Genomic DNA, 21,494 nt, shown 5'->3' on the forward strand with positions numbered 1-21,494 from the left:
AATAGTCTCTCTTCTCTTCCCTAACAGCGGGTACTGCCCTGGGTTTGGGCATTGTGAACATCCTGCACATGATCAACCCGTCTCTAGTGATCCTGTCTGGTGTCCTGGCGAAGCATTACGAGGATCCAGTTCATCAGGTCATCTGCCAGCGCGCTTTGCCCTCGGCGCAGGGGACCAAAATCATGGTGTCTGAGCTGGAGGATCCTGCCCTGCTGGGAGCCGCCAGCATGGTACTGGACTACACCACACGCCGCACCTACTGACGGAAGCTCGAAAACCAGGAACCAATCAGTTACTGACTTACTGAGGGCCAATCATGTGCTACGTCCTTGTTAGGATCATAGTGGCTTTTTAAGTCCGAAGAGAAAAAGCTTTTATTTGTTTTTACTATTTTTTTTTGTAGTCACAAATAGGTGCTATATTATTTGGGATCAAATGCCTAATGAAAGGGGTGTCATTTTGAAGAATAATTTAACTTTATGAAGTAAGGTCGTTGTTTAATATTTGTACGGTGTAACTAAGGGGTATTTGTTACAGCGAAGCTGCTATGGTTTAATTACCTGCTCTATGTCTTGCTTTCTATTATTTGTTTTTATTTTTCATGGAGATGTCATGTTCTCCTTTGCGCCTTGTGCTGATCTGTTGCCAAGTCTTTTTTGTTTTCAGCACCATGTTTTTAATTGTATTAATTCAACCTACCTGTATGAATGAGTAAAAAATGTTTGTCTATTATGTATACTCTAATTTAATATTTAATTTTTTGAATCACAGAACCTGTAAAATGATTTACATTTTATGTACATTAAAATCAACAAACATAAAATGTCTTTGTATTGCCATTGAATTGATTTATTATATTAGAGTCCCATAATACATGCATAAACTGTTGGTTATCTGCATATATATATATATTATAATTATTTTGTTATTTTTATTTTTTTTAATACAAATGCTATTGTTTGTTTTGCTTTGCACATGAAAAAAAATAATGGTTTCAGAATTAGTTGTATATATTTTTTGTTTTAGTTCCATGCAATGCTTTCTTGCAAGTTAGTATTTTTTCTTCTATACTTTTCTCTTGTTTTGTCGTCCTCAAATGATTCTTAAATAAACATTTAGATAAAATTAGTCTTCTGAACTGATTACATTATGACACACCTGTAACAGTAGCTATTTGTGTAGCATATTGGGTTTCCTATGTTTGGTTAGTAGATATCATGAACTGAGACACCTAGAGGCAAATGTCGTACTGTAAGCAATTTCTGTACCTCTGTAAAAAAAGAACAAAAATTATTTTTCCATTTGGCCAAGCAGACACTTCACAATATACAACTCCGAAATATACAAAGAAACCATGAACAGCACAGAATACAAAATGTGGCAACATGTTTTGATGCATCACTTGACTTAAATACTGTACTTTTTAGTAGGTTAAACTTACTTTACATGTTAAAACATAACATATTTAACAAAACAACCCAAATATAAATTAAAGGTCCTGTTCTTCGTGATCCCATTTTTCAAACTTTAGTTAGTGTGTAATGTTGCTGTTAGAGCATTTATAATACCTGTAAAATTATAAAGCTCAAAGTTCAATGCCAAGCGAGATATTTTATTTAACAGAAGTTCCCTTTCAAAGCCTACAGCGAACGGACTACATCCTGGTACATCCTGCTTTAATTACGTCAGTAGAGCAGTATGTCGACTAACCTCCGCCCACAAGAGTACGCGAAAAAGGGGGCGTGGTCTTGTTGCGTTCGTTTGCGTTCGTATAGTTTGTTTGTTGCCATGTCGTTGAGACGCTGTTATTTTCATCCCGGAGTCAAGTCACCTTTGTTTGGCTTTCCCAGGGACGCTGTACTTAGAGATCATTGAGCGCATGCATCCCCGTTATGGTGAGAGGCGTGACCTTTCCGGTAACGTGTGCTCTGCGTGCGCTAAGCTGCTGTCGAATCACAACACGGGAACCGCTGGCACAATCAGAACTCGTTACGTGTTTCTGAAGGAGGGACTTCATAGAACAGGGAAATCTCTCAAGCCGTTTTGAGGACAGTGAAAACAGCAGTATACAGATAAGTAAATTGTGTGAAAAATACTGCGTTTTTTTTACACGCGAAACATGAACACATGTTATATTGCACACTGTAAACACAATCAAAGCTTAAAAAAAAACACGAAAAACGGGACCTTTAAAAAGTAAAGAACTTTTATTGAAGCAAATAAGTAGGTCTTTTATTTTGAAAAACATGGGCGTGTGCACAAACAAACCCGGATGTTCTTCGTTCTCTTTCATCTAGACATTTGACGCGTGTAGTCAAGAATTGAGACAAGACTCACAGACTGTCATTTCTGTAGCCTTTTGCAGTGTTAGTGCACTTAGATTTAAAATGCCTCTTACATTTGAATTATGCCCCGGTCGCATGATCGGAGGAAACAACCCGTGTTTCATTATTGCAGAAATCGGACAGAATCATCAGGGAGACATTGAAATCGCCAAGAAAATGATCAAGATGGCAAAGGTAAGAGTTTGTGTTTTTATCAACATCGATATAGTAAATATATTAATGGCTTTAACCCTGCAGATTAAATGCATTCTTTCGGGAATTGTTTAGTTAGTGTTTGCAATCTCTATTGCAATAGTTTTCGAGTATTCTAAAGTATTCTTCGCAGTAGTCAAGTCAGTGCACAGCAGCTGTCCAGGCTGCTTCCTGGAGATAAAATACATGGAAATAATTACTTTATCTCAAATCGTTCAGAATGCTTCATCTCAGATCACTTCCTCACACTTTGGAAGTTTGTCGTAGATTATCCTTGTTTAAGACATAACTCTCTACATACAAAGACGTTTAATAAGACCATATCATTCACATATATTTATACATTATAGATACAGGTGCTAAACATGGTTTAAATGAGTTCTGATACTGATTTTAGTGATACTCTTTTTCTGAAAGAGATACTGTAAATTCCATTCATAATGGAATTTTTGAATAAAAAAAGAAAATATGTTTTAACATCACATCACATAACATAACATAATATGTTTTAACATCACATAACATAACACCACATCACCACTTTAAAGATCGAACTGGTCACAATGCTTGACTTTTCTTATTTTTTTACTGTCATTATTACATTTAAGGTCTCTTTTTTATTTAAAAAATTGTATTTAGTAACTATTCCTCTTCTACTAGGACTGCGGGGCGGACTGTGCGAAGTTTCAGAAGAGTGAGCTGGAGCATAAATTCAACAAGAAAGCGCTGGAGCGGCCGTACACCTCCAAACAGTCCTGGGGAAAAACATACGGAGAGCACAAGCGCCATCTAGAGTTCAGCCATGAGCAGTACAGAGAGCTGCAGAAGTACGCCGAAGAAGTGGGCATCTTCTTCACTGCGTCTGGAATGGACGAGGTGAGCGGGTTACAGCCCCAGGACGCATGCGCAATTTATTCGATTGAATTAAATTCACATTCATTTGTAAAGCTCTTATCACAATACATATCGTTTCAAAGCAGCTTTTACAGAAAAAGCCTGTGTCTACATTACAATTTAGAGTGATCTGTTGTTATCAGAGGTGACTGTCCAAATTATGTCTTTCAGAAATGTAAGCAGTTAGCTTACAAAGTATTAATTTAAACAACGTATTAAATTAAGGCAGAAACAATGAGCTCATTGAAGTAATGAATAGGTGTTGAGGCATCTGAAGTGTTCATAAGAGGCTGGATCCAGACTGGAGCTGACAGACGCTCTAGTTACCTCAGGATGAGCATCCCGAGATAGAACAGAAAAGCAAAAGGAAGATATTTAGCGTAGCTGCTGTTCTTAAAGGGATAGTTCACCCAAAAATGAAAATTCTGTCATCATTAACTCACCCTCAAGTTGTTCCAAACCTGTATGAGTTTTTGTTCTGCTGAACACAAAAGAACATATTTTGAAGAATGTTTGTAACCAAGGAAAAAAATACTATGGTAGTCAATGGTTGCTCTATCTGGTTTGTTACAAACATTCTTCAAAATATCATCTTTTGTGTTCAGCAGAACAAAGAAACTCATACAGGTTTAGAACAACTTGAGGGTGAGTAAATGATGACTATCCCTTTAACATTTAAGCAAAGATAATCATGTGCATTTGATTGGAATAAACTGTACAAGGAGGTTATGAGATGTATTATGTGAATGCTTGGCTAAAGAGATTCGTCTTTAATCTAGACTTAAACTGGGAGAGTGAGTCTGAGCCCCGAGCATCATCAGGAAGGCTATTCCAGAGTTTAGGAGCCAAATGCCAAAACGCTCTCCCTCCTTTAGTGGACTTAGATATTCTAGGTACTACCAGAAGCCCAGAGCGAGATGGATTGTAGTGCGATAGAAGATCAGTTAAATACACAGGAGCTAAACCGTTTAGGGCCTTATAGGTCAGTTGCAATACTTTATAATTGATACGGAACTTAATAGGTAACCAGTGTAGAGATGATAAAATTGGTGTTATATGATCATATTTTCTTGACCTAGTAAGAACTCTAGCAGCTGCATTTTGGACTCATTTTATCTTGTTTATTGAGGATGCAGGACAACCAGCTAGTAATGCATTACAGTAATCTAGTCTTGAGGTCATGAATGCATGAACTAGCTTTTCTGCATCAGAAACAGACAACATGTTTCGTAGCTTAGCATTGTTTCTGAATTTATGTTAATATATTTTTTGGCTTCAGGCTTACTGTTAACTAGGAAAAAAGACATAAACCTGCTGAACTCGTCAAATAGTGTTTTAATATTGTTTTATCTATTGTTTCATCACCTTTGTCATGTTATGATCACAGCTGGCTCTTACGTACGGGAGCGGTACCATGAAACTTTGATATATTCCATAGCACTAAACTCTTAATATCTTTGTATAACACAGCATTCACTTGGTACTTACACAGAATGTCAAAATTGTAAGATGTTAATTGTAGTGTTTCTCTCTTGTGTCTTTAAGATGGCTGTAGAATTCCTGCATGAGCTCAAAGTGCCTTTTTTCAAAGTTGGATCTGGAGACACCAACAACTTCCCCTACCTCAAGAAAACTGCTCAAAAAGGTCTCCAAAGTTTTTTTTTTTACCTTCATTATAATCTGATATTATCACAAACAACAATCAATAATATATTGTAAAATTATACAATTGCTACTATTGTACTGCCACACACATATTTAATAAAAAAAAGAATCCTTTATTCAGAAAGGATGCATTAAATTAATCAAAAAAGTTACAGTATAGAGATTTATATGCTAATTCACACTGCACAGACAGACACCAACCAACGGCAACAGTCACCAGATTACAGTGCGTCAATTCTCAGACAAACGCCACTATAAACACCACTGATATGACACAACTTTATATATACACATATATCCTGATGCTTGTGTGTGTGTGTTCAGGACGTCCTATGGTTGTATCTAGTGGGATGCAGTCCATGGAGACCATGCGGCGCGTTTACGAGACTGTGAAGGAACACAACCAAAACTTCTGCATCCTGCAGTGCACAAGCGCATATCCACTGGCCCCTGAGGACGTCAACCTGCGGGTTATCATGGTAAACAAACCAGCTCTTTGTACACTCAAAAATCCATTTGATGTCATTCAAGTACAGCGCACGTGTATCAACATCAGAATCATTATGGTCTGCATTTTGTGACCTACCTGATAGTTTAAAACCTTACATTATATAATTATATCATTAGCTAAATTAAACATTATATAATTATGATTAGATAAATGAATCTTGCATAACCATAAAGTCAAATTATGTAATTTTTTCCCCCAACCGACAGGAATATCAAAAAGAATTTCCTGACATTCCCATTGGCTACTCAGGCCATGAAAGTGGGATCAGCATCACAGTGGGGGCAGTTGCGATGGGAGCAAAGGTCGTGGAGCGCCATGTGACCTTGGACAAGTCCTGGAAGGGCAGCGATCATGAGGCATCTCTGGTGCCGGAAGAGCTGGCAGAGCTGGTGCAATCCATCCGCACTGTGGAGAGAGCTTTGGGCACTGGGCTGAAACGCATGCTGCCCTGTGAGGTGCCATGCCATGATAAGGTACAATAAGAACCAGTTTGAATACATTCCTTTTTCATTTTGTTATATCTACATGTCAATTAGTAGAGAGGCTATTACTATCACTCATACTTAGAGTTGTATTATTTTATTATATTACTTTTTAAAATAGTATTAACCCTAAAAATTATGCTACTTTAGTTTTAAAGCTACACTGTGTAACTTTTTTAGTTTATTCTTAGCTAAAAACATTTAGTTCTTTCAAAAATATGTGCTCATTAATGTATATTTACTTCTTTCAAGTAATAAAGTATTCTCGTAAGTTTATAATATGCCATTGAAAATACATGCCGGTAAAGGGTTCGAATGCGGGTCGCCATGTTGCCCCTCCATCTTGAAAGTACATTAGCCAAAGAGGGACATATCCGTAAATTCAAACTTCGCCTTACGCGTTTTAACACTCGATGGCACCGTGTCGAATGTGGACGAGGTCGAACTGGAAGCCATATTAATCTTGGACTAAATTGGCCACCGTAGGAGTTATCGGAATTGAGAGGAAGAGAAACTAATATTCACTGGATGGTCATATACCTTTTAACCGCTAGATGGGGGAAAATATCACACAGTATAGCTTTAATTTAGGATTATATATTCACTATTATAGTATTTATTAATCATTTGGATTATCTTTAATTTTTCAGATTTTCATTTTTCGTCATTTTTATTAAATATTCTATTTAGCTTTCGTTTATTTTTATTTCAAGGTACACTATTTAACTTTTTTTTTGTTCAAAACTAACAAAATTACATCATCAATAATTCTTCCAAAATGTGTTTTTGTCTTACTCTGATTCATATGGTAAACCTGTTATAAGTGTTTATATTTTAGACCTGTCGGGATGGTTTTTGCAGGAAATTGTGTATACGCCAGTAACGCCACCCGCCTGTGCGTGCCTCGTCATATCCATAAATAGAGAAAAGTTGCTCCGGCTACTTTGACGCTACTTTTTTTTCTTAGTTTTATTTTTAGTTAAATGGATAGCTCACCCAAAAATGAAAATTACCCCATGATTTACTCACCCTCAAGTCATCCTAGGTGTATATGACATTCTTTTTTCAGACGAATACAATTGGAGTTATATTAAAACATTTCCTGGATCTTCCATAGCTTTATAATGGCAGTGAATGGAAACCTAACATTTTTTTTCTTACACAAACCCATCAATTTTCTGTATTAACCCCCTCGGGCCGTGTTGATTACTTTTATAATGGATGGATGCACTTTTCTGGTCTTCAAATTTTGGGTTGCCATATACTGCCATTATAATGCTTGGAAGAGCCAGGACATATTTTAAAGGTGCAGTGTGTAGTATTTATGAGGATCTATTGACAGAAATGCAGTATAATTAACATAACTATGTTTTCATTGGAGTATAAAGACCTTACATAATGTACCGTTATGTTTTTATTATCTTAGAATGAGCAATTTCCATCTACATACACCGCTGGTCCCCTTACAGTGAAATCGCCATTTTGCGGCGTCATATTTCTACAGTAGCCCTAAACGGACAAACTTCTCTACAGAGCGCTAGTCACTCTCTGCTCTCTCCGACGACAACATTTTTGTCCTGTGTCGGCCCCTGTAGCTTCTCTACGTGAGCTTTGGGTGATGCAACTCACAACCTCGCCGCTAGATGCCGCTAAAATTCACACACTGCACCTTTAATATAACTCTGATTGTGTTCATCTGAAAGAAGAATGTCATATACACCTATATGGCTTGAGGGTGAGTAAATCATGGGGTAATTTACATTTTTGAGTGAACGATCCCTTTAACAGTAACAACACTGTGCTACAGATATGATACCTCAAATCATGTGACTTGTTGAGGAAAGGTGTGCTATAAGCACTCAATCTGTCTATTGCAATGTTATTTTTCACATTCATCTTTACCCCCTACTCCAACACCATCAGTTTTTTATAGCTCCATTCTTTCCGTCTTATGCTGCATTCCTGTTCTTGCCCCATTTCCTCCCAAAACATCCTGTCTTTAACTTTTCTTCCGTTTTACCATCAAATGTATTTGTTCGCTACCAATATGCCTCAATTCTTTCTTAACTTTGCTTCCTCTGAAATGATTTTGTCTTCAACTAATCTGCTCTGTCAGAACATTCCTATAATTCTTCTTCTCCATCTTTCACTCCTTTCTAGCTCGGGAAGTCTGTGGTTGCAAAGACAGCCATCCCGAAGGGTACAGAACTCACCCTTGACATGCTGACTGTGAAAGTAGCTGAACCCAAGGGTGTAGCTCCAGAAGACATCTTCCAGCTGGTGGGGAAGAAAGTGACGATAGATTTCGAGGAGGATGACAGCATCACTGTGGATGCAGTCGACAACTATGGCAAAAAAGCCAAAGCCTGAGGAAAATTGGCACCGTGTGTGATTCTTGATCAGACTGGAAAGAAATTTACACTTTAGCCAAAATAAAATGCATTATTCAAGAACCACGGTTAGAATGGTCAGCAGACGAACACTGCCTGACAAAACATAAGTGCTGTCACCAGACCCATTTTTCTGTTTAAATGGACTGTTTGCCAAATATTGTTATAAATAAAATAAAATATAAAATGGAAACAGTGGTAATCTGTCTCATTTTAAAAATGAATTAAAGTTAATGATTTATAATTATGGAATAAAAAAAGGTGAAGGGTTTTGTTTCTATGCATAAACAATTGTCTGACCAATTTAATTGGACATTTGCCATGGTATTACTAACATGATTCTTGTTTTTTGGATACATTCTATGGTAGTACCACAGTTGTCTTGTGTACTATATAAATAACATGGTATATGAAATGGTATTAATTTATCAGGATATATATATATATATAATGCCATACACAGTCGTTTTTGGTGATGAGTAGTGTCTAAAATGACACTCTTGCTCTCAATTGACCTTAAAGATCCAGCACGAGTCTGTCTGTGAAGGACACTACATTGTCAGTTTTTCAAGATAAAGCCTTTTTATATTCATAATGATACGTATGCAATCCCATATTGCTGCAACGCCCTATCAGGACCTATGGTCACGGCACGCTGTTGGTCACGGGACTCGCACAGCAACGGTTTAGTCATTTCATTGGTCGACGACTGAGCTCCTCGTCATTTGTATGGAGAGTAGAACTGCCGATCAAAAATACACAACTCTGATTGGCCGAGCCTCGTTTCATTCAGGCCCTTTCACTCTTAGCCACCTCCCCCGCTGACATTGGAGTCGTCGACGAGGAAGACAGCAGGGTGATTTGTGTTTTTCAGTTCTTCTCACTCTAAACACATTTAGCGAGCCATGGACGATTTTGATATGCTCAGTGCCCCCCAAGGAAGCGCAGGAAACGGCGTGGGGGCAGACGAGGACCCCGCGGCAGCATTTCTGGCCCAGCAAGAGAGTGAGATCGCGGGCATCGAAAATGACGAGGGCTTCAGCATCCTGGACAGCGGAGATGTGCCTTCATCCCTGAGCCAAGACCAGGACGGTGTGTTTACACGACAATAATAATAAAAAAAAACCCTCGTTATATTCTTATAACCGACAAAAACATTTAAGCAAATTACTGTTTTATTCGCTTGTTAGCCAGCTAGCCTTCATTCAGAGCTCTATATGAATATGAACTCTCTCTCTGTGTGTGTGTGTTTGTGTGTGTGTGTGTGTGTGTGTGTGTGTGTAAATAATACTGCGCTATTTATATAGACAACACTGCCAAAGATGCTTCCAAATAATGTTAGCCGTTTAAATGTCCTAATGGTTTACCTACTGGTAACGTTAGTTAAAGGAAGCAGGAAAATGGCGTTATCTGTTGTTAACTCGGCTCTTTATGAGACTCCCTGCACTAGACCTCGCAACGGTTTAATCGTGATTTTATTTGTTTTTTAAATATAGATTTTTTGTTTGTTTGTTGGAAACACACATTTATCGTTTTTCTTTTGTCTAGATTTTTTTACTCTGGTACTGATTGTATCAGCGAAATTCCAGTTCCTTTAGCGCTAATGGGGTTTATATTATACAATGACCTTTGGAATGAAGGCTGTGTGTGTTCAGTTCCTTTAACAGTTAGTCCTTATACTGGAGTGTCCAAGCATCTTTTATATAGACTGCTGCCCCGAAATCTAGTGAAATGCACATTTTAAGACCGCATTTTAGGGCTTCAAAGACGCCTTCGAACGTTATTGGTTGTTTAAATGTGGGAGAAAAAAAATGCGTTGATATACGCATCGTGATCCAGGAAAACGAATGATTACAACGCTCATAATTATGTCCAAAAATGTTTGATTCAAAGGTTGGAACGCGGCTATAAATGGCCATAAATGCTTGCATTGGAATGCACCTGTACTAGAAATATTAAATTCGAAGTGCCCGTAATGGTGAGAAATTATTAATTCGAACTCTCATATGATGCCCAAAAAGATTCAAAAGTGTTTGTGATGCCAAAGAACGAACTCATTTGAACTCAGATGTGAAGCATAAAAATCAATTAATCGAATACACTTGTTTCAAACGCACCTGTGATGCCCAAAATTACATTTACACATTTTGTATATGCCATTATCCAGTACGACTTGCATTGAATTCAATGTATACATATTATTTATTCATCTATTAATTAAGTGTATTATTTAGGCAGGCATTTAGGCTATTTAGGTTTCTATCACAAGCATCTTACAGCTGAATGAATCTCCACAGGTACCTAAACTATAATGGTACCTTTTCTAATTAATTTGAAACCAGACAATGACTGAAATTAGTATATTTTTTGTTACACCAACACCATGTTCTATGGTTAAAAAAGCAGTATGCATTTTGAAATTAAATATATATCTTGCTCTTAATGTAGTTTAATTACAACAAGGAGAATATTACCAGTGAACAGAAGTGTCTGGTATTCCCTTTTTACTGGCCGTCGGCTTGAATGTTTCAGGTTTGAATAAATTATGATGGGGATGTTGTTTCACTGGCACAAAGGCACAGTCTAACTTAGGTCTTGGAAGTACAGTGTAGTGTGTGTTGAAGTGTGTTGAAAGTCAGGCCTGCATAACGTCTGATCGTAATGTCTTGGGTTAAAAATTGATTTGCACCTTTTGATTTATTACTGCTTATATGGAAAGTATGTATTGCTCAACGAAATGTGATCAAATCACTTCTAGTGAAGAAATGTTCCATAATGTTTTTCACTGATTCAGAAAGAAAGGAAAAGAAGTCAGCAAAACCAGAGACTTAGGCACGAGGAAAGGCTATATCCTGTCCATGAATTCAACACTAAAGTAAAGCTATGTTATGGACAACACAATACTGCAAATTAACTACTGTCCCTTTAATACTTGAATGCTCTTTTATTTGGCAGGTGCTTTTATCCAAAGTAACTTGCATTGCATTCAAGGTTTTTTTTTTTATTACCCCCAATTCATGCATACCCTGGGAAGTGAGCCCATGACCATGACATTGTTAGTGTCATGCTCTACTGTTAGAGCTACAGGAAGGCTAAATAGCCTTGCAATGCATTTTTCACTCAACGACTATCCTGAGGATAATTCATACAGAATAACTGTATGAGATGCATTAAAAATCGACTAGACAATGATGGCTGTATTTAACACATCCATGTTTTTCTTTTTTCTTGGCAGGAGCAGTGAATGGAGATCTGCATGGGGTAAGACCTTGAAGACTCCTTGCCTGTATTCCATCAAACTCACAATCTGTTAATATTATGACATAGTAGTTGAATGCTTTTGATTTTGCCGTTTTCATTGCAAAGACTGTAAGGTTGTCTGTTGATGCACAATAAGACACACAGTGTGCATTACAACAGCACAAAAGACTACATCTAAATCTAGACTTGCTTTAAACTTTTGATTCCTTTTTAAGCACTGGTTCTAAATCGCTGGAAGCTGATGTGTGTATATTTAGCCAATATTAAATGGCTTTATTACCCCTATAAAGCAGAGAGTTTCATATTTGATGCAGAATTTCTAAGGCCACTAAATAATCTGTTGTAGACTTTCTACTACGTGCCTTCTGCCCTCTGATTGATAGTTCATACTTTTTTTACTAAGCGAAAAATTGTGAAAATGTCCATGTCCAATGTGTCTTGCTCTGAAATCTTTAATGATTTTTATCAAGTTAATGTACAATTACTTTTATATTGTTTGAGATATTTCAAGATGAACATTTACTGGACTGAACCAATTTAGGTTTTTAATATCACTAAGACATGTTGGGAGACATATAGTGACTGATAGAATAGAGTGATTGATATTTATATGAAATATTGTTATAAAAAATATAATGATTTACATTACAGTCTTTCAGAATTTCATCTTACTTTTTGGGCATTTAAATATCAACAACCAAATTGCATATTTTTCCTCCATATTCTTCTGTATCATATTATATAAATCATAAAGCCAGATGTCAAATATTATACAGTAACACGCATTCAATTTAAATGATTCTTGAATGAATTTTTGACGTAATGTCAGGCATTAACTTGGCCTGTGAGCTGGATAGTGAAGGCCCATTTTTTTTAGTCACTCATATTTTAACAAGCCAGTTTTACACCGATCAGGCATAACATCATGACCACTGACAGGTGAAGTGAATAACACTGATTTTCGTTTCTTCACGGCACCTGTTAGTGGGTGGGATATATTAGGCAGCAAGTGAACATTTTGTCCTTATAGTTGATGTGTTAGAAGCAGGAAAAATGGGCAAGCGTAAGGATTTGAGTGAGTTTAAGAAGGGCCAAATTGTGATGGCTAGATGACTGGGTCAGATCATCTCCAAAACTACAGCTCGTGTGGGGTGTTCCCAAACGTATCAAAAGTGGTACAAGGAAGGAACAGTGGTGAACCGGCGACAGGTTCATGGGTGGCCAAGACCCATTGATGCACGTGGGGAGTGAAGGCCGTGTAGTCCAATCAAACAGATGAGCTACTGTAGCTCATATTGTTTAAGACGTTAATGCTGGTTCAGATGGAAAGGTGTCAGAATACACAGTCCATTGCAGTTTGTTGCAAATGGGGCTGCATAGCCGCAGACCAGTTAGGGTGCCCATGCTGACCCCTGTCCACCGCTGAAAGCGCCAACAGTGGGCATCAGAACTGGATCACGGAGCAATGGAAGAAAGGTGGCCTGGTCTGAAGAATCACATTTTCTTTTACATCACGTGGATGGCTAGGTGCATGTGCGTCACTTACCTGGGGAACACCTGGCACCAGAATGCACTATAGGAAGAATTTACCACCTACCTAAGCATTGTTGCAGGCCATGTACACCCTTTCATGGAAACGGTATTCCCTGGTGGCTGTAGTCTATTTCAGCGGGATAATGCGCCCTGCCACAAAGCAAAAATAGTTCAGGAATGGTTTGAGGTGTTGACTTGGACAAGAAAAACAAGTCCGATCCATGGAGGCCCCACCTCACAATGTTATGCCTGATTGGTGTTTCCATTTTAAGTATATCAAATATTTCATTAAAATAATTGATGAATCACTGATCCACACTAAAGAAGTGTGTAAATGAAATGGTCTACTGCGATTTTTGTTGTTGTTTGGACTCCTAATTTTTGCTGCGTGTGCTTTGTAGGAGAGTAATGGTCCTTCAGACGTGTATGCGGCCATCTCCAGTGTCGATCGGTTGCAGGCCGAGCCGGAGAGCTTGAGGAAGTGGAGAGAGGAGCAGCAAGAGAGGCTGGAGCAGCTTGGTAACTTGAGCAAACACATGGACGTTCTTCTTAAGATTGTGAAACCTTTCATTTATGGCTGACTGATATATCCCGCTCTCTGCTGTTTTTCAGACGCTAACTCGCGTAAGCAGGAGGTAGAGTGGAAGGAGAAGGCAAAGCTGGAGCTGGAGGAGTGGCACACCAGGCAGAACGAGCAGCTGGAGAAGACCAAAGTGAACAACAGGTACACGACACTGTTCGAGCAGGTGAAATCTAGAAGTGAGGCCTTTCTGTCTTTTGCCGTCTGGTTACAGAAGCACTAGAAAGTGCACAGCTCCTCCATCGTACTCGACGGCAAGGTGTATGCTGGGTCACAGTGTATAAAAAAGGGCAAATATTCAGTTACTTAAAGAATAGGTCAACCTAAAATGGATGTACTTTTTTTTGCTTTCTTTTATGTGTAGGAAACATTCATAACATCTCATACATATTTGGAATAACTTGAGAGTGAATAAATGATTCATGACCATTTTTGAGTAAACTGTTCATATTGATCCCATCGTAATAGTAATAATTTTGTGATGTTGCGACGCTAATTATATGAGAACCGTGAAAAGCCAGAATTTAGTGTCTGACCGTTTGAATGATCATGTGACACTTCTGCTGTGTTTTGGTCACATGATCATGTCTGGTCCAATCCGAAGAAGTTGCTAGATCTATGATTGGCACCAAATGTTGTATTCAGCTATTAGAACAAAGCTCTTCCCGCTTCAGGGAAGCATTTGATTGAACTTTACAATTAGTCGTGCTAAATAGGATTCAATTTGTTTTTGTAAAAAGAACACGAGTGATTCAAAAGTAAAGTGTTCTATTTTAGCTTCAAGTGCATGTTTTGTGCTTTCCCATTCAGTCCCAGTGAAAGTTTCAAGTATGTTTTGGTACAAATAAAAATGTCGTCTTAAACCTCTTTCTGTATATCTTTCCTCTAAATGTGAAATGGTTGTCTGTTTATTTGTCCTGTTTGTCTCTGTCTTTCACTCTCGTGTGCCGCGTTGTCCACTTGTATGTACTTGGCCTGGTGTTAACACTGGTATGGTAACACTGCTCTGTATGAGTGTTATTTTTCTCCTTTTTACCACTCTCTCTGTTCTCTCCTGCTTCGCTGCTCTCCTCTGGGACTCCCAGGGTGCTGGATGAGGATTTCTACAAACAACCCTTCGCTGATCTGATTGGTTATGTGTATGTTGCTAAACTAACATCCTTTCTTTTCACATGCATTTCTCATTAACTCATTCTCCTGCATCTCATCTTTTTTCATAACTTTCTGACACATTTCTAACCAAATACTTAGATAACTTCATATTTCAAACCAGGGTGATAGTTTTTTGTTGAAGACTAATTGGACAAATAATTCTGCACACTATGCATGCTGTCCATCTCCGCATTCCCCCTTATGTTTAAGTTACAAAGCACATTTTATATCCGTCTTGCCCATTTAGTCATTTCTCATTTGTCTTACTCATTTATTTTGTTATTCTTATTAATATTTGTTCATGGTCATTTCTAAAAAGTTTATATGAACCCATTTTTTTTGTCGTGCATTTGTCACAATTTGTCTGCATTTTGTTTACGTTCAAGATATGATGTCTAAGCATTTATATAAATTGTGAGATTATTTATTGTTATTTACTGTCTAACATTATTATTAATTGAGATTGATTATAGTAGCGCTGTTTAGTGCAGTAGTAGTGTATCTGTAATACAGCCGTAGTGACTTTCTAAGCAACTACGTCTCAAAGCCAACCAATAGTAAACCAGCCAGTAATATAATTGCTAAAAATACAAATGTACATCTAATGATTTCTAACTCTTATGGTCTGATATATTTGCATATTTTTCATTTATTCTTAAAGGTGCACTAGCTAATTCCTTTCAATGTAAGTTATAGAAATGTTTATTAATATTAGTATTGTTTTATTCCATTATTATATTATTACAAAGGAAGATTAACAGAATTGGTCAATGTCAGCTATATATGGCCAGTGTCAGTCTCAAAATGGAGTGATTTGAATAGATTTTTTTTAAACCAAGACTCTGTGCACCTTTATCCCACGGCTGGCACTTGGGCTGGACACGTAGTTGCTTCTGTTAGAGGGAGTATTGTAGAGTACGGTGTGCCTAGGTTGAGCAAAGCTGTCCCAGGCTAGAACTGTAACTGTCCTCTTAGTTCTGCAGCCCTCATATTCATCATGGACCTCTTACCGCTTCTGCCTATTCTGCAGAACTAGTGTAAACTAGTGTTAGCTGCTTTTCTTTTGCTTGGTAAATGTCTCTCAACTGAAGCGCCAGTTGAGATCGCCGAACGCCGCAAGCGGCACACACATCAATGATGGCTGCAAGCTAAGCGCACATAGAAGCACTCCTAAGATGACTTGGGTTTTGAACAGTGCATGCCTGCTTTGGTCATCTGCATAAATCTCATTTCTTTTGGTTTTCTATATATCTGACTTGTGATCTGTTTCTCCTTGTTTTTCTTTTCTCTATGCACCTTTAAGCACTCACATTAACCATCCTTGCTACCGCCTAGACCAGTTAAGTAAAAAAAGAAAAAGAAAAATAAAGACAAGAGAACCAAATATGCTCAGGGAACAAACAGCACTTATTGCAAAGTTATACACCAATGAATTGCTGTCTTTATTATCAACATGTTTCTGCTAAAGTTAAGATTCTGGATGTCCTTTTGTGGTGATGTGTTGGTGCACTAGTCCTGTACGTTGATGTAGTTGATTGTGACCGTGATTTACCTCATTGGCTTTTCATACCCATTTTGCTGTGTATACTGTGTGATAGTGAAGAGGCTAATGCAACTCTACTGGACTGAGTCCACGGCAGCGGAAAGGGTTGGTAATGGGCCGGGAGGAAACGGGAATAGTCGAATATGGTCTCAAAAAGCTCTCCGCAGATTTCTATGTTAAGAGCTCTTTAGCGTTTTGGCTTGCCAGAAACTTGGTTTAGTTGCCCCATGCTCAGCAGAAGGCCCCGCTTTTGGTCACTGCCCACGCATGGCACGTTCAGCCTTTGCACAAAGATTTAGTGGTTAAAATAAGCTAATTGGCCTGTCAATCGCTGCGTTGAAGGCTCATTAGCGTACGCGACTCCTTGACATTCCTCTGACCGCCAAGAGATGAGGAATGTCCCACAGTACAAGGACTCTCAAAGTACAACAAATTGTTTTAACCAACTGAATCGCTGCAAAATTTGATTGTGGCTGTTCTGGAACCTTTTCCTGCCTTCAAGATCAAGACTAGTTCTGGTAATGGTGGGTTGGGGGCATGATGCTCAAACTACCATCTGTTTTGGATGTGGTCACCTGAAGAATGTCTCTTTATGAATGTATTGTTGGATGGAAATAACCATTGTTTTTCACCCAGACACTGCTGCTTTGGTACACTTGCCTCTTACCTCCTAACAAAGCACCTTGCGAAACAACATTTCAACCATTGTTTTAGAAGCTTTCAATACCTATGCTGTTAAGTCAATTTATGATGTAAAAATTCTCGCAGTTCTTGAGGCATTATGGAGGTCAGCGATTTGTGTGCTTAAGTGGGACGTGTCTGAGAGTGTTTCTGGCTTCTGTCCGAAGCTGATTTTGTGGTTTCTCGTCGGCAGGGCGGCTGAGGAAGCCATGGTGTCGGAGCTTGACGAGAACAGCCCCGGCACAGAATGGGAGCGTGTGGCGCGCCTTTGCGATTTCAACCCCAAGTCCAGCAAGCAGGCCAAGGACGTCTCCCGCATGCGTTCGGTCCTCATCTCCCTTAAACAGGCCCCTCTCGTCCGCTGAGCTCTGCCTCTGGAGTCCGCAAAACCACAAGTTCCAGCAGCCATTGGGTTTCACAACATTGATTCCTTTGTGGTCCCATCCTAATGGCTTTGAGCTCAATTTCCATATATAAATAATCTATATTATATTATTACATAATATGATGTAGGTATATCTATATATATATTCCATCTATAAATATATACAAATATATAACAATGTTCAGATTGTTTTTATTTTTGGTGTCTATTTTAAGGACCAAATTTCATGTTCATTTTTCCATGTAGACAGAGTGTGTGGCATTGTGACACTATCTATGCATTTCCTTCCCCAGATGTTTTGGGAATACAGTACTAATTGTCTTGTGTATGTTGTATACAGATGGTGGATATAGCCTGTGTGTGTGTAACTATGTACATAAAGACCGGTCCTTTACACTTCATTGTGAGATTATGGCACAAGTTGTTGATGAACGGAGCTGTACCCCAGTAAAATGTCACCTCATGTTGTCCATTCTGTTTCAATATGATTAAACACATTTCAAATGTTAAATGTGTGTTATTTTGTGGGGGGAAATTACCAATGTACTTATTTAGCTTTAATGTACTTATTTATCGTATATGCAGGTTGTTTTAAATTGTCATTTTGAGGCCCCCTTGAAAGCTTGCGCTGTAGTAGGCTGCAAGGGTCTTTGAAATGACCTTTGTCTTCTATAAATAATAGAGTGATATGGAACTGTAATGTGGTTAAGACCTGCCTGCAACTACAATGAAAACTAATTGCACACCTTAGAACGGCTGTGAACCAATGCAATCAAACATTTAACAGCCATGTGGTATAAATTATTGCATTTATTGCTCAAATCTTACAATGGCACAAGCTAACCAGGACAAAATATGTTCTAGGAAGACCATAAAATCATCTGTATTAAATGTTTAAAACATTTGTTTCACTGGCAATTTTAAAAAAACTGGCTTGGTAATACAATTTAAAGCATATTTGAAACAAAAGCCTACATGATATTACATTCACCAAGAAAAAAAGTGCTGTGATTCCATCAACCTCTCTTTATTACAATAATTATCAAATGAGCACATGAGGAATAAAAGCCCTTGCCACTCAGTGATAAGCCCAGTGAAAAACTGATCAGGTTGCTTCTTATTAGAAGATGTGACAAAAAACAGTTGCTGTTGATCTATGATAAAGTCTCAAGATCCATCATGGATGCAGCTTTTCTCCGTTGTGACATCACATTCAGCTGAAACAGAAATAGCAGTTTAGAGTAGGTTCTGTGCACCCGTTGTCCAGCAGCAACAGTTGGTTGAAGTAAAAATTGCATACAAATATATAAACATAAAATAACTTTCTATATACACTTACTGGCCACTTTATTACATACACCTTTCTTGTACTGGGTTGGACCCCCTTTTGGCTTCAGAACTGCTTTAATTCGTCTTGATATAGATTCAACAAATTGCTGCTAATTCGTCAGCTGCAAACCGCAATCCCTAAAGTGCTCTATGATTGAGATCTGGTGACTGAGTATAGTGAACTCACTGTCTTGTTCAAGAAACCAGTTTGAGATGATTTTAGCTTTGTGGCATGGCGCATTATCCTCCTGCTGGAAGTAGCCATCAGAAGATGGACATGATCAGCAACAATACTTAAGTAGGCTGTGACGTTAAAACAATGATCATTTGGTACTAAGGAGCCAAAAGCATGCCAAGAAAATATCCCCCACACCATTACACCACCACCAGCCCTGTTCTTAGCTGACAGGAGTGGCACCCCACTCCGGAGTGCCACCCCGGTGTAATCTTCTGCTAAAGTAGCCCATCCCTCTTTAAGGTTCAACATGTTCAGAGATGTTCATCTGCAGACCTCGGTTGTAACAAGTGTTTTTTGTTTTTTAATTACTGTTGCCTTTCGATCTGCCTGAACCAGTCTGGCCATTCTCCTCGGACCTCTGGCATCAGAAAGGCATTTTTGGCCACAGAACTGCCCTCACTGGATATGTTCTCTTTTTTTTTTGACCATTCCCAGTAAACCTTAGAGTTGGTTGTGGATGAAAATCCCAATAGATCATCAGTTTCTGAAATAGACAAGCTCAGTCTGGCAACAACAACCATGCCACATTCAAAGTCACATGGTGTTTGAACATAAATGTGTGTTGGCAGTGTGTGTACACAACCACCTATAAATGGTAAAAATTCACCCACTACCTTTTTTGGTTAAATTCCCATAAATCATAAGCAGATTCTGGGCAATGTGATGTCACATTTTACAGGCCCCCACAAATGTTGATGGACACTGCCGTATTAGCATAGACCCCACCCTCAGAGAGCAGTACACAGTCCGCCATGTTTATCTCCTCGCCAGAGCATTTAACAGCAGCCTTCAAGTAAGAAATGTGTTCTTATTAAAGCTACTAAAGTTCATTCAGTCAAGAGCAGTGAGTGATTTCCTTTTGTTGTTTGATTCATATTAACAGTATATATAGAAGCAGGTACTGTATATTACACTGCTTTCACTTTAGTACACACACTTTAGTACACACACAGATCTATTATACACACGGGATTTCTGTACTTGCTGCATATGTGCACACACAGACATAACCAACTGTTTTCATGTGAACTTTGTGAGTTCCTGACATAACCTTTCGAGCATTTGACAGTTTAAATGCAACAACACATGAAAGAGAACTTGTCTAGGATGCACCGACATCCAGCTCTCTGTGCGCATGCGTCGGGGGTGTGTGCTCAAGTTGAGAGTGATATCGCTCTCGATAAAACGCATGCAGACGAGAATATTTCATGATGACGAGGAACTGCAATGTCACATGAGCGTGTCAGCAATAGAGATGATCATCAAAACCCAACAGATGTATCATGTTTCAGTTTTCATTTGCGTGTTCACGAGCTGTGAAGGCTCCGTCCTCTGGGGTGGGGAGCAGCAGCTCATTTGCATTTAAAGGAGACACACACAGTCGTATGTGGGGGCAGTCGTGGCCTAATGGTTAGTCGGACTTGTAACCGGAAGGTTGCAGGTTCGAAGTCTCAGGTCCGGCAGGAATTGTCGGTGGGGCAGTGAATAACCAGCGCTCTCCTCCACCCTCAATACCATGACTGAGGTTAGACCCTTGAGCAAGGCACTGAACCCCCAACTGCTCCCCGGGCGCAACAGCAAAAATGGCTGCCCACTGCTCCGGGTATGTGTTCACGGTGTGTGTGTTCACTACTGTGTGTGTGCACTTGGATTAGTTAAATGCAGAGCACAAATTCCAAGTATGGGTCACCATGTTTATGTAAGACACTGAAATCTATCTTTCATGAGGCTCTCATTGAAATAACATTTAGTTAAATTTCATTAGAACTAATAAAAAGTCCATAAAACATTTAAAGAGGAAAAAGTTGTCCTTAATTCATGGGATCCAGGCTTTAAAGCGGTTTTGTTGAATTATCCTTAATAATGACATTGTATTTATAGTTTAACTGTAAGATCATGGTAGACACAGGTAAAACCATGCTCCTCTTTACCCTGGGTTTCTAAAAAAAATAAGTAAATAATAATAAACTATTGCATTTGTAATAAAAAAAAAAATTGTAAACATGTAGAAAATACGAAAGCAGCCTCTTTAAAAGTGATTTATATTCTGCCTTTGTTGGTATTGTAAGTGTACACAAATAAAAGTAGACAGTTTATAGTTTATAATGATGTTTTGCACTTATCTGTAATATTCTGTTGTCATAAAGGAAAAAAATCCATCAGAACGCGCTGGCACCTTCGTCAGACAGATGGTTAAATAAACCATAGCCAATTTAGTTTCATAGTTAGGCTGTTTACATTTTAGCCTATAATATTATTATTTTAATTTCATATGTTGATTAGGCCTATGAAAATGCAGAAAATGAGTAGCAA

The 21,494-nt window shown here is 38.4% G+C and overlaps 4 protein-coding genes across 11 annotated transcripts in view; 3 read left to right on the forward strand and 1 right to left on the reverse strand.

Annotated features, from left to right (window-relative positions):
• Positions 1-838, forward strand: part of gne (glucosamine (UDP-N-acetyl)-2-epimerase/N-acetylmannosamine kinase) — a 31,818-nt gene extending 30,980 nt beyond the window's left edge. For all 4 annotated transcript variants that reach the window (XM_079812260.1, XM_079812261.1, XM_079812258.1 and 1 more), the window contains one exon: positions 28-838. In XM_079812260.1, the coding sequence (XP_079668386.1) occupies positions 28-263 (236 nt within the window). In that variant the 3' untranslated portion in view covers positions 264-838. The remainder of the gene's footprint in view (positions 1-27) is intronic.
• Positions 839-2,029: 1,191 nt separating this feature from the next.
• nansa (N-acetylneuraminic acid synthase a) lies at positions 2,030-8,891 on the forward strand. 2 transcript variants are annotated; one of them, XM_079811839.1, is made up of 7 exons: positions 2,030-2,076; positions 2,458-2,519; positions 3,198-3,413; positions 4,977-5,076; positions 5,421-5,575; positions 5,814-6,080; positions 8,250-8,891. In XM_079811839.1, exons 2-7 carry the CDS (start codon positions 2,502-2,504, stop codon positions 8,457-8,459), a joined length of 966 nt encoding a protein of 321 aa, XP_079667965.1. In that variant the 5' UTR covers positions 2,030-2,076; positions 2,458-2,501; the 3' UTR covers positions 8,460-8,891. The 2 variants fall into 2 exon arrangements, with proteins under 2 accessions (XP_079667965.1, XP_079667964.1); XM_079811838.1 differs by lacking the exon at positions 2,030-2,076 and having other exon boundaries at positions 2,282-2,519.
• A 411-nt stretch (positions 8,892-9,302) lies between these two features.
• On the forward strand, positions 9,303-18,122 carry clta (clathrin, light chain A). Of its 2 annotated transcripts, none has more exons than XM_079811628.1 (5): positions 9,303-9,571; positions 11,715-11,740; positions 13,675-13,792; positions 13,886-13,997; positions 17,423-18,122. In XM_079811628.1, the coding sequence occupies exons 1-5, from the start codon at positions 9,385-9,387 to the stop codon at positions 17,592-17,594; spliced, it is 615 nt and encodes a 204-aa protein (XP_079667754.1). In that variant the 5' UTR covers positions 9,303-9,384; the 3' UTR covers positions 17,595-18,122. The 2 variants fall into 2 exon arrangements, with proteins under 2 accessions (XP_079667754.1, XP_079667755.1); XM_079811629.1 differs by having other exon boundaries at positions 9,312-9,571; positions 11,721-11,740; positions 17,423-17,707.
• Positions 18,123-18,405: 283 nt separating this feature from the next.
• sclt1 (sodium channel and clathrin linker 1) overlaps positions 18,406-21,494 on the reverse strand; it is a 95,551-nt gene continuing 92,462 nt past the window's right edge. For all 3 annotated transcript variants that reach the window (XM_079813086.1, XM_079813084.1, XM_079813085.1), the window contains exon 22: positions 18,406-18,831. In XM_079813086.1, the coding sequence (XP_079669212.1) occupies positions 18,769-18,831 (63 nt within the window). In that variant the 3' untranslated portion in view covers positions 18,406-18,768. The remainder of the gene's footprint in view (positions 18,832-21,494) is intronic.

Source organism: Gobio gobio, assembly GCF_949357685.1.
Source record: "Gobio gobio genome assembly, chromosome: 3".
NCBI lineage: Eukaryota > Metazoa > Chordata > Actinopteri > Cypriniformes > Gobionidae > Gobio > Gobio gobio.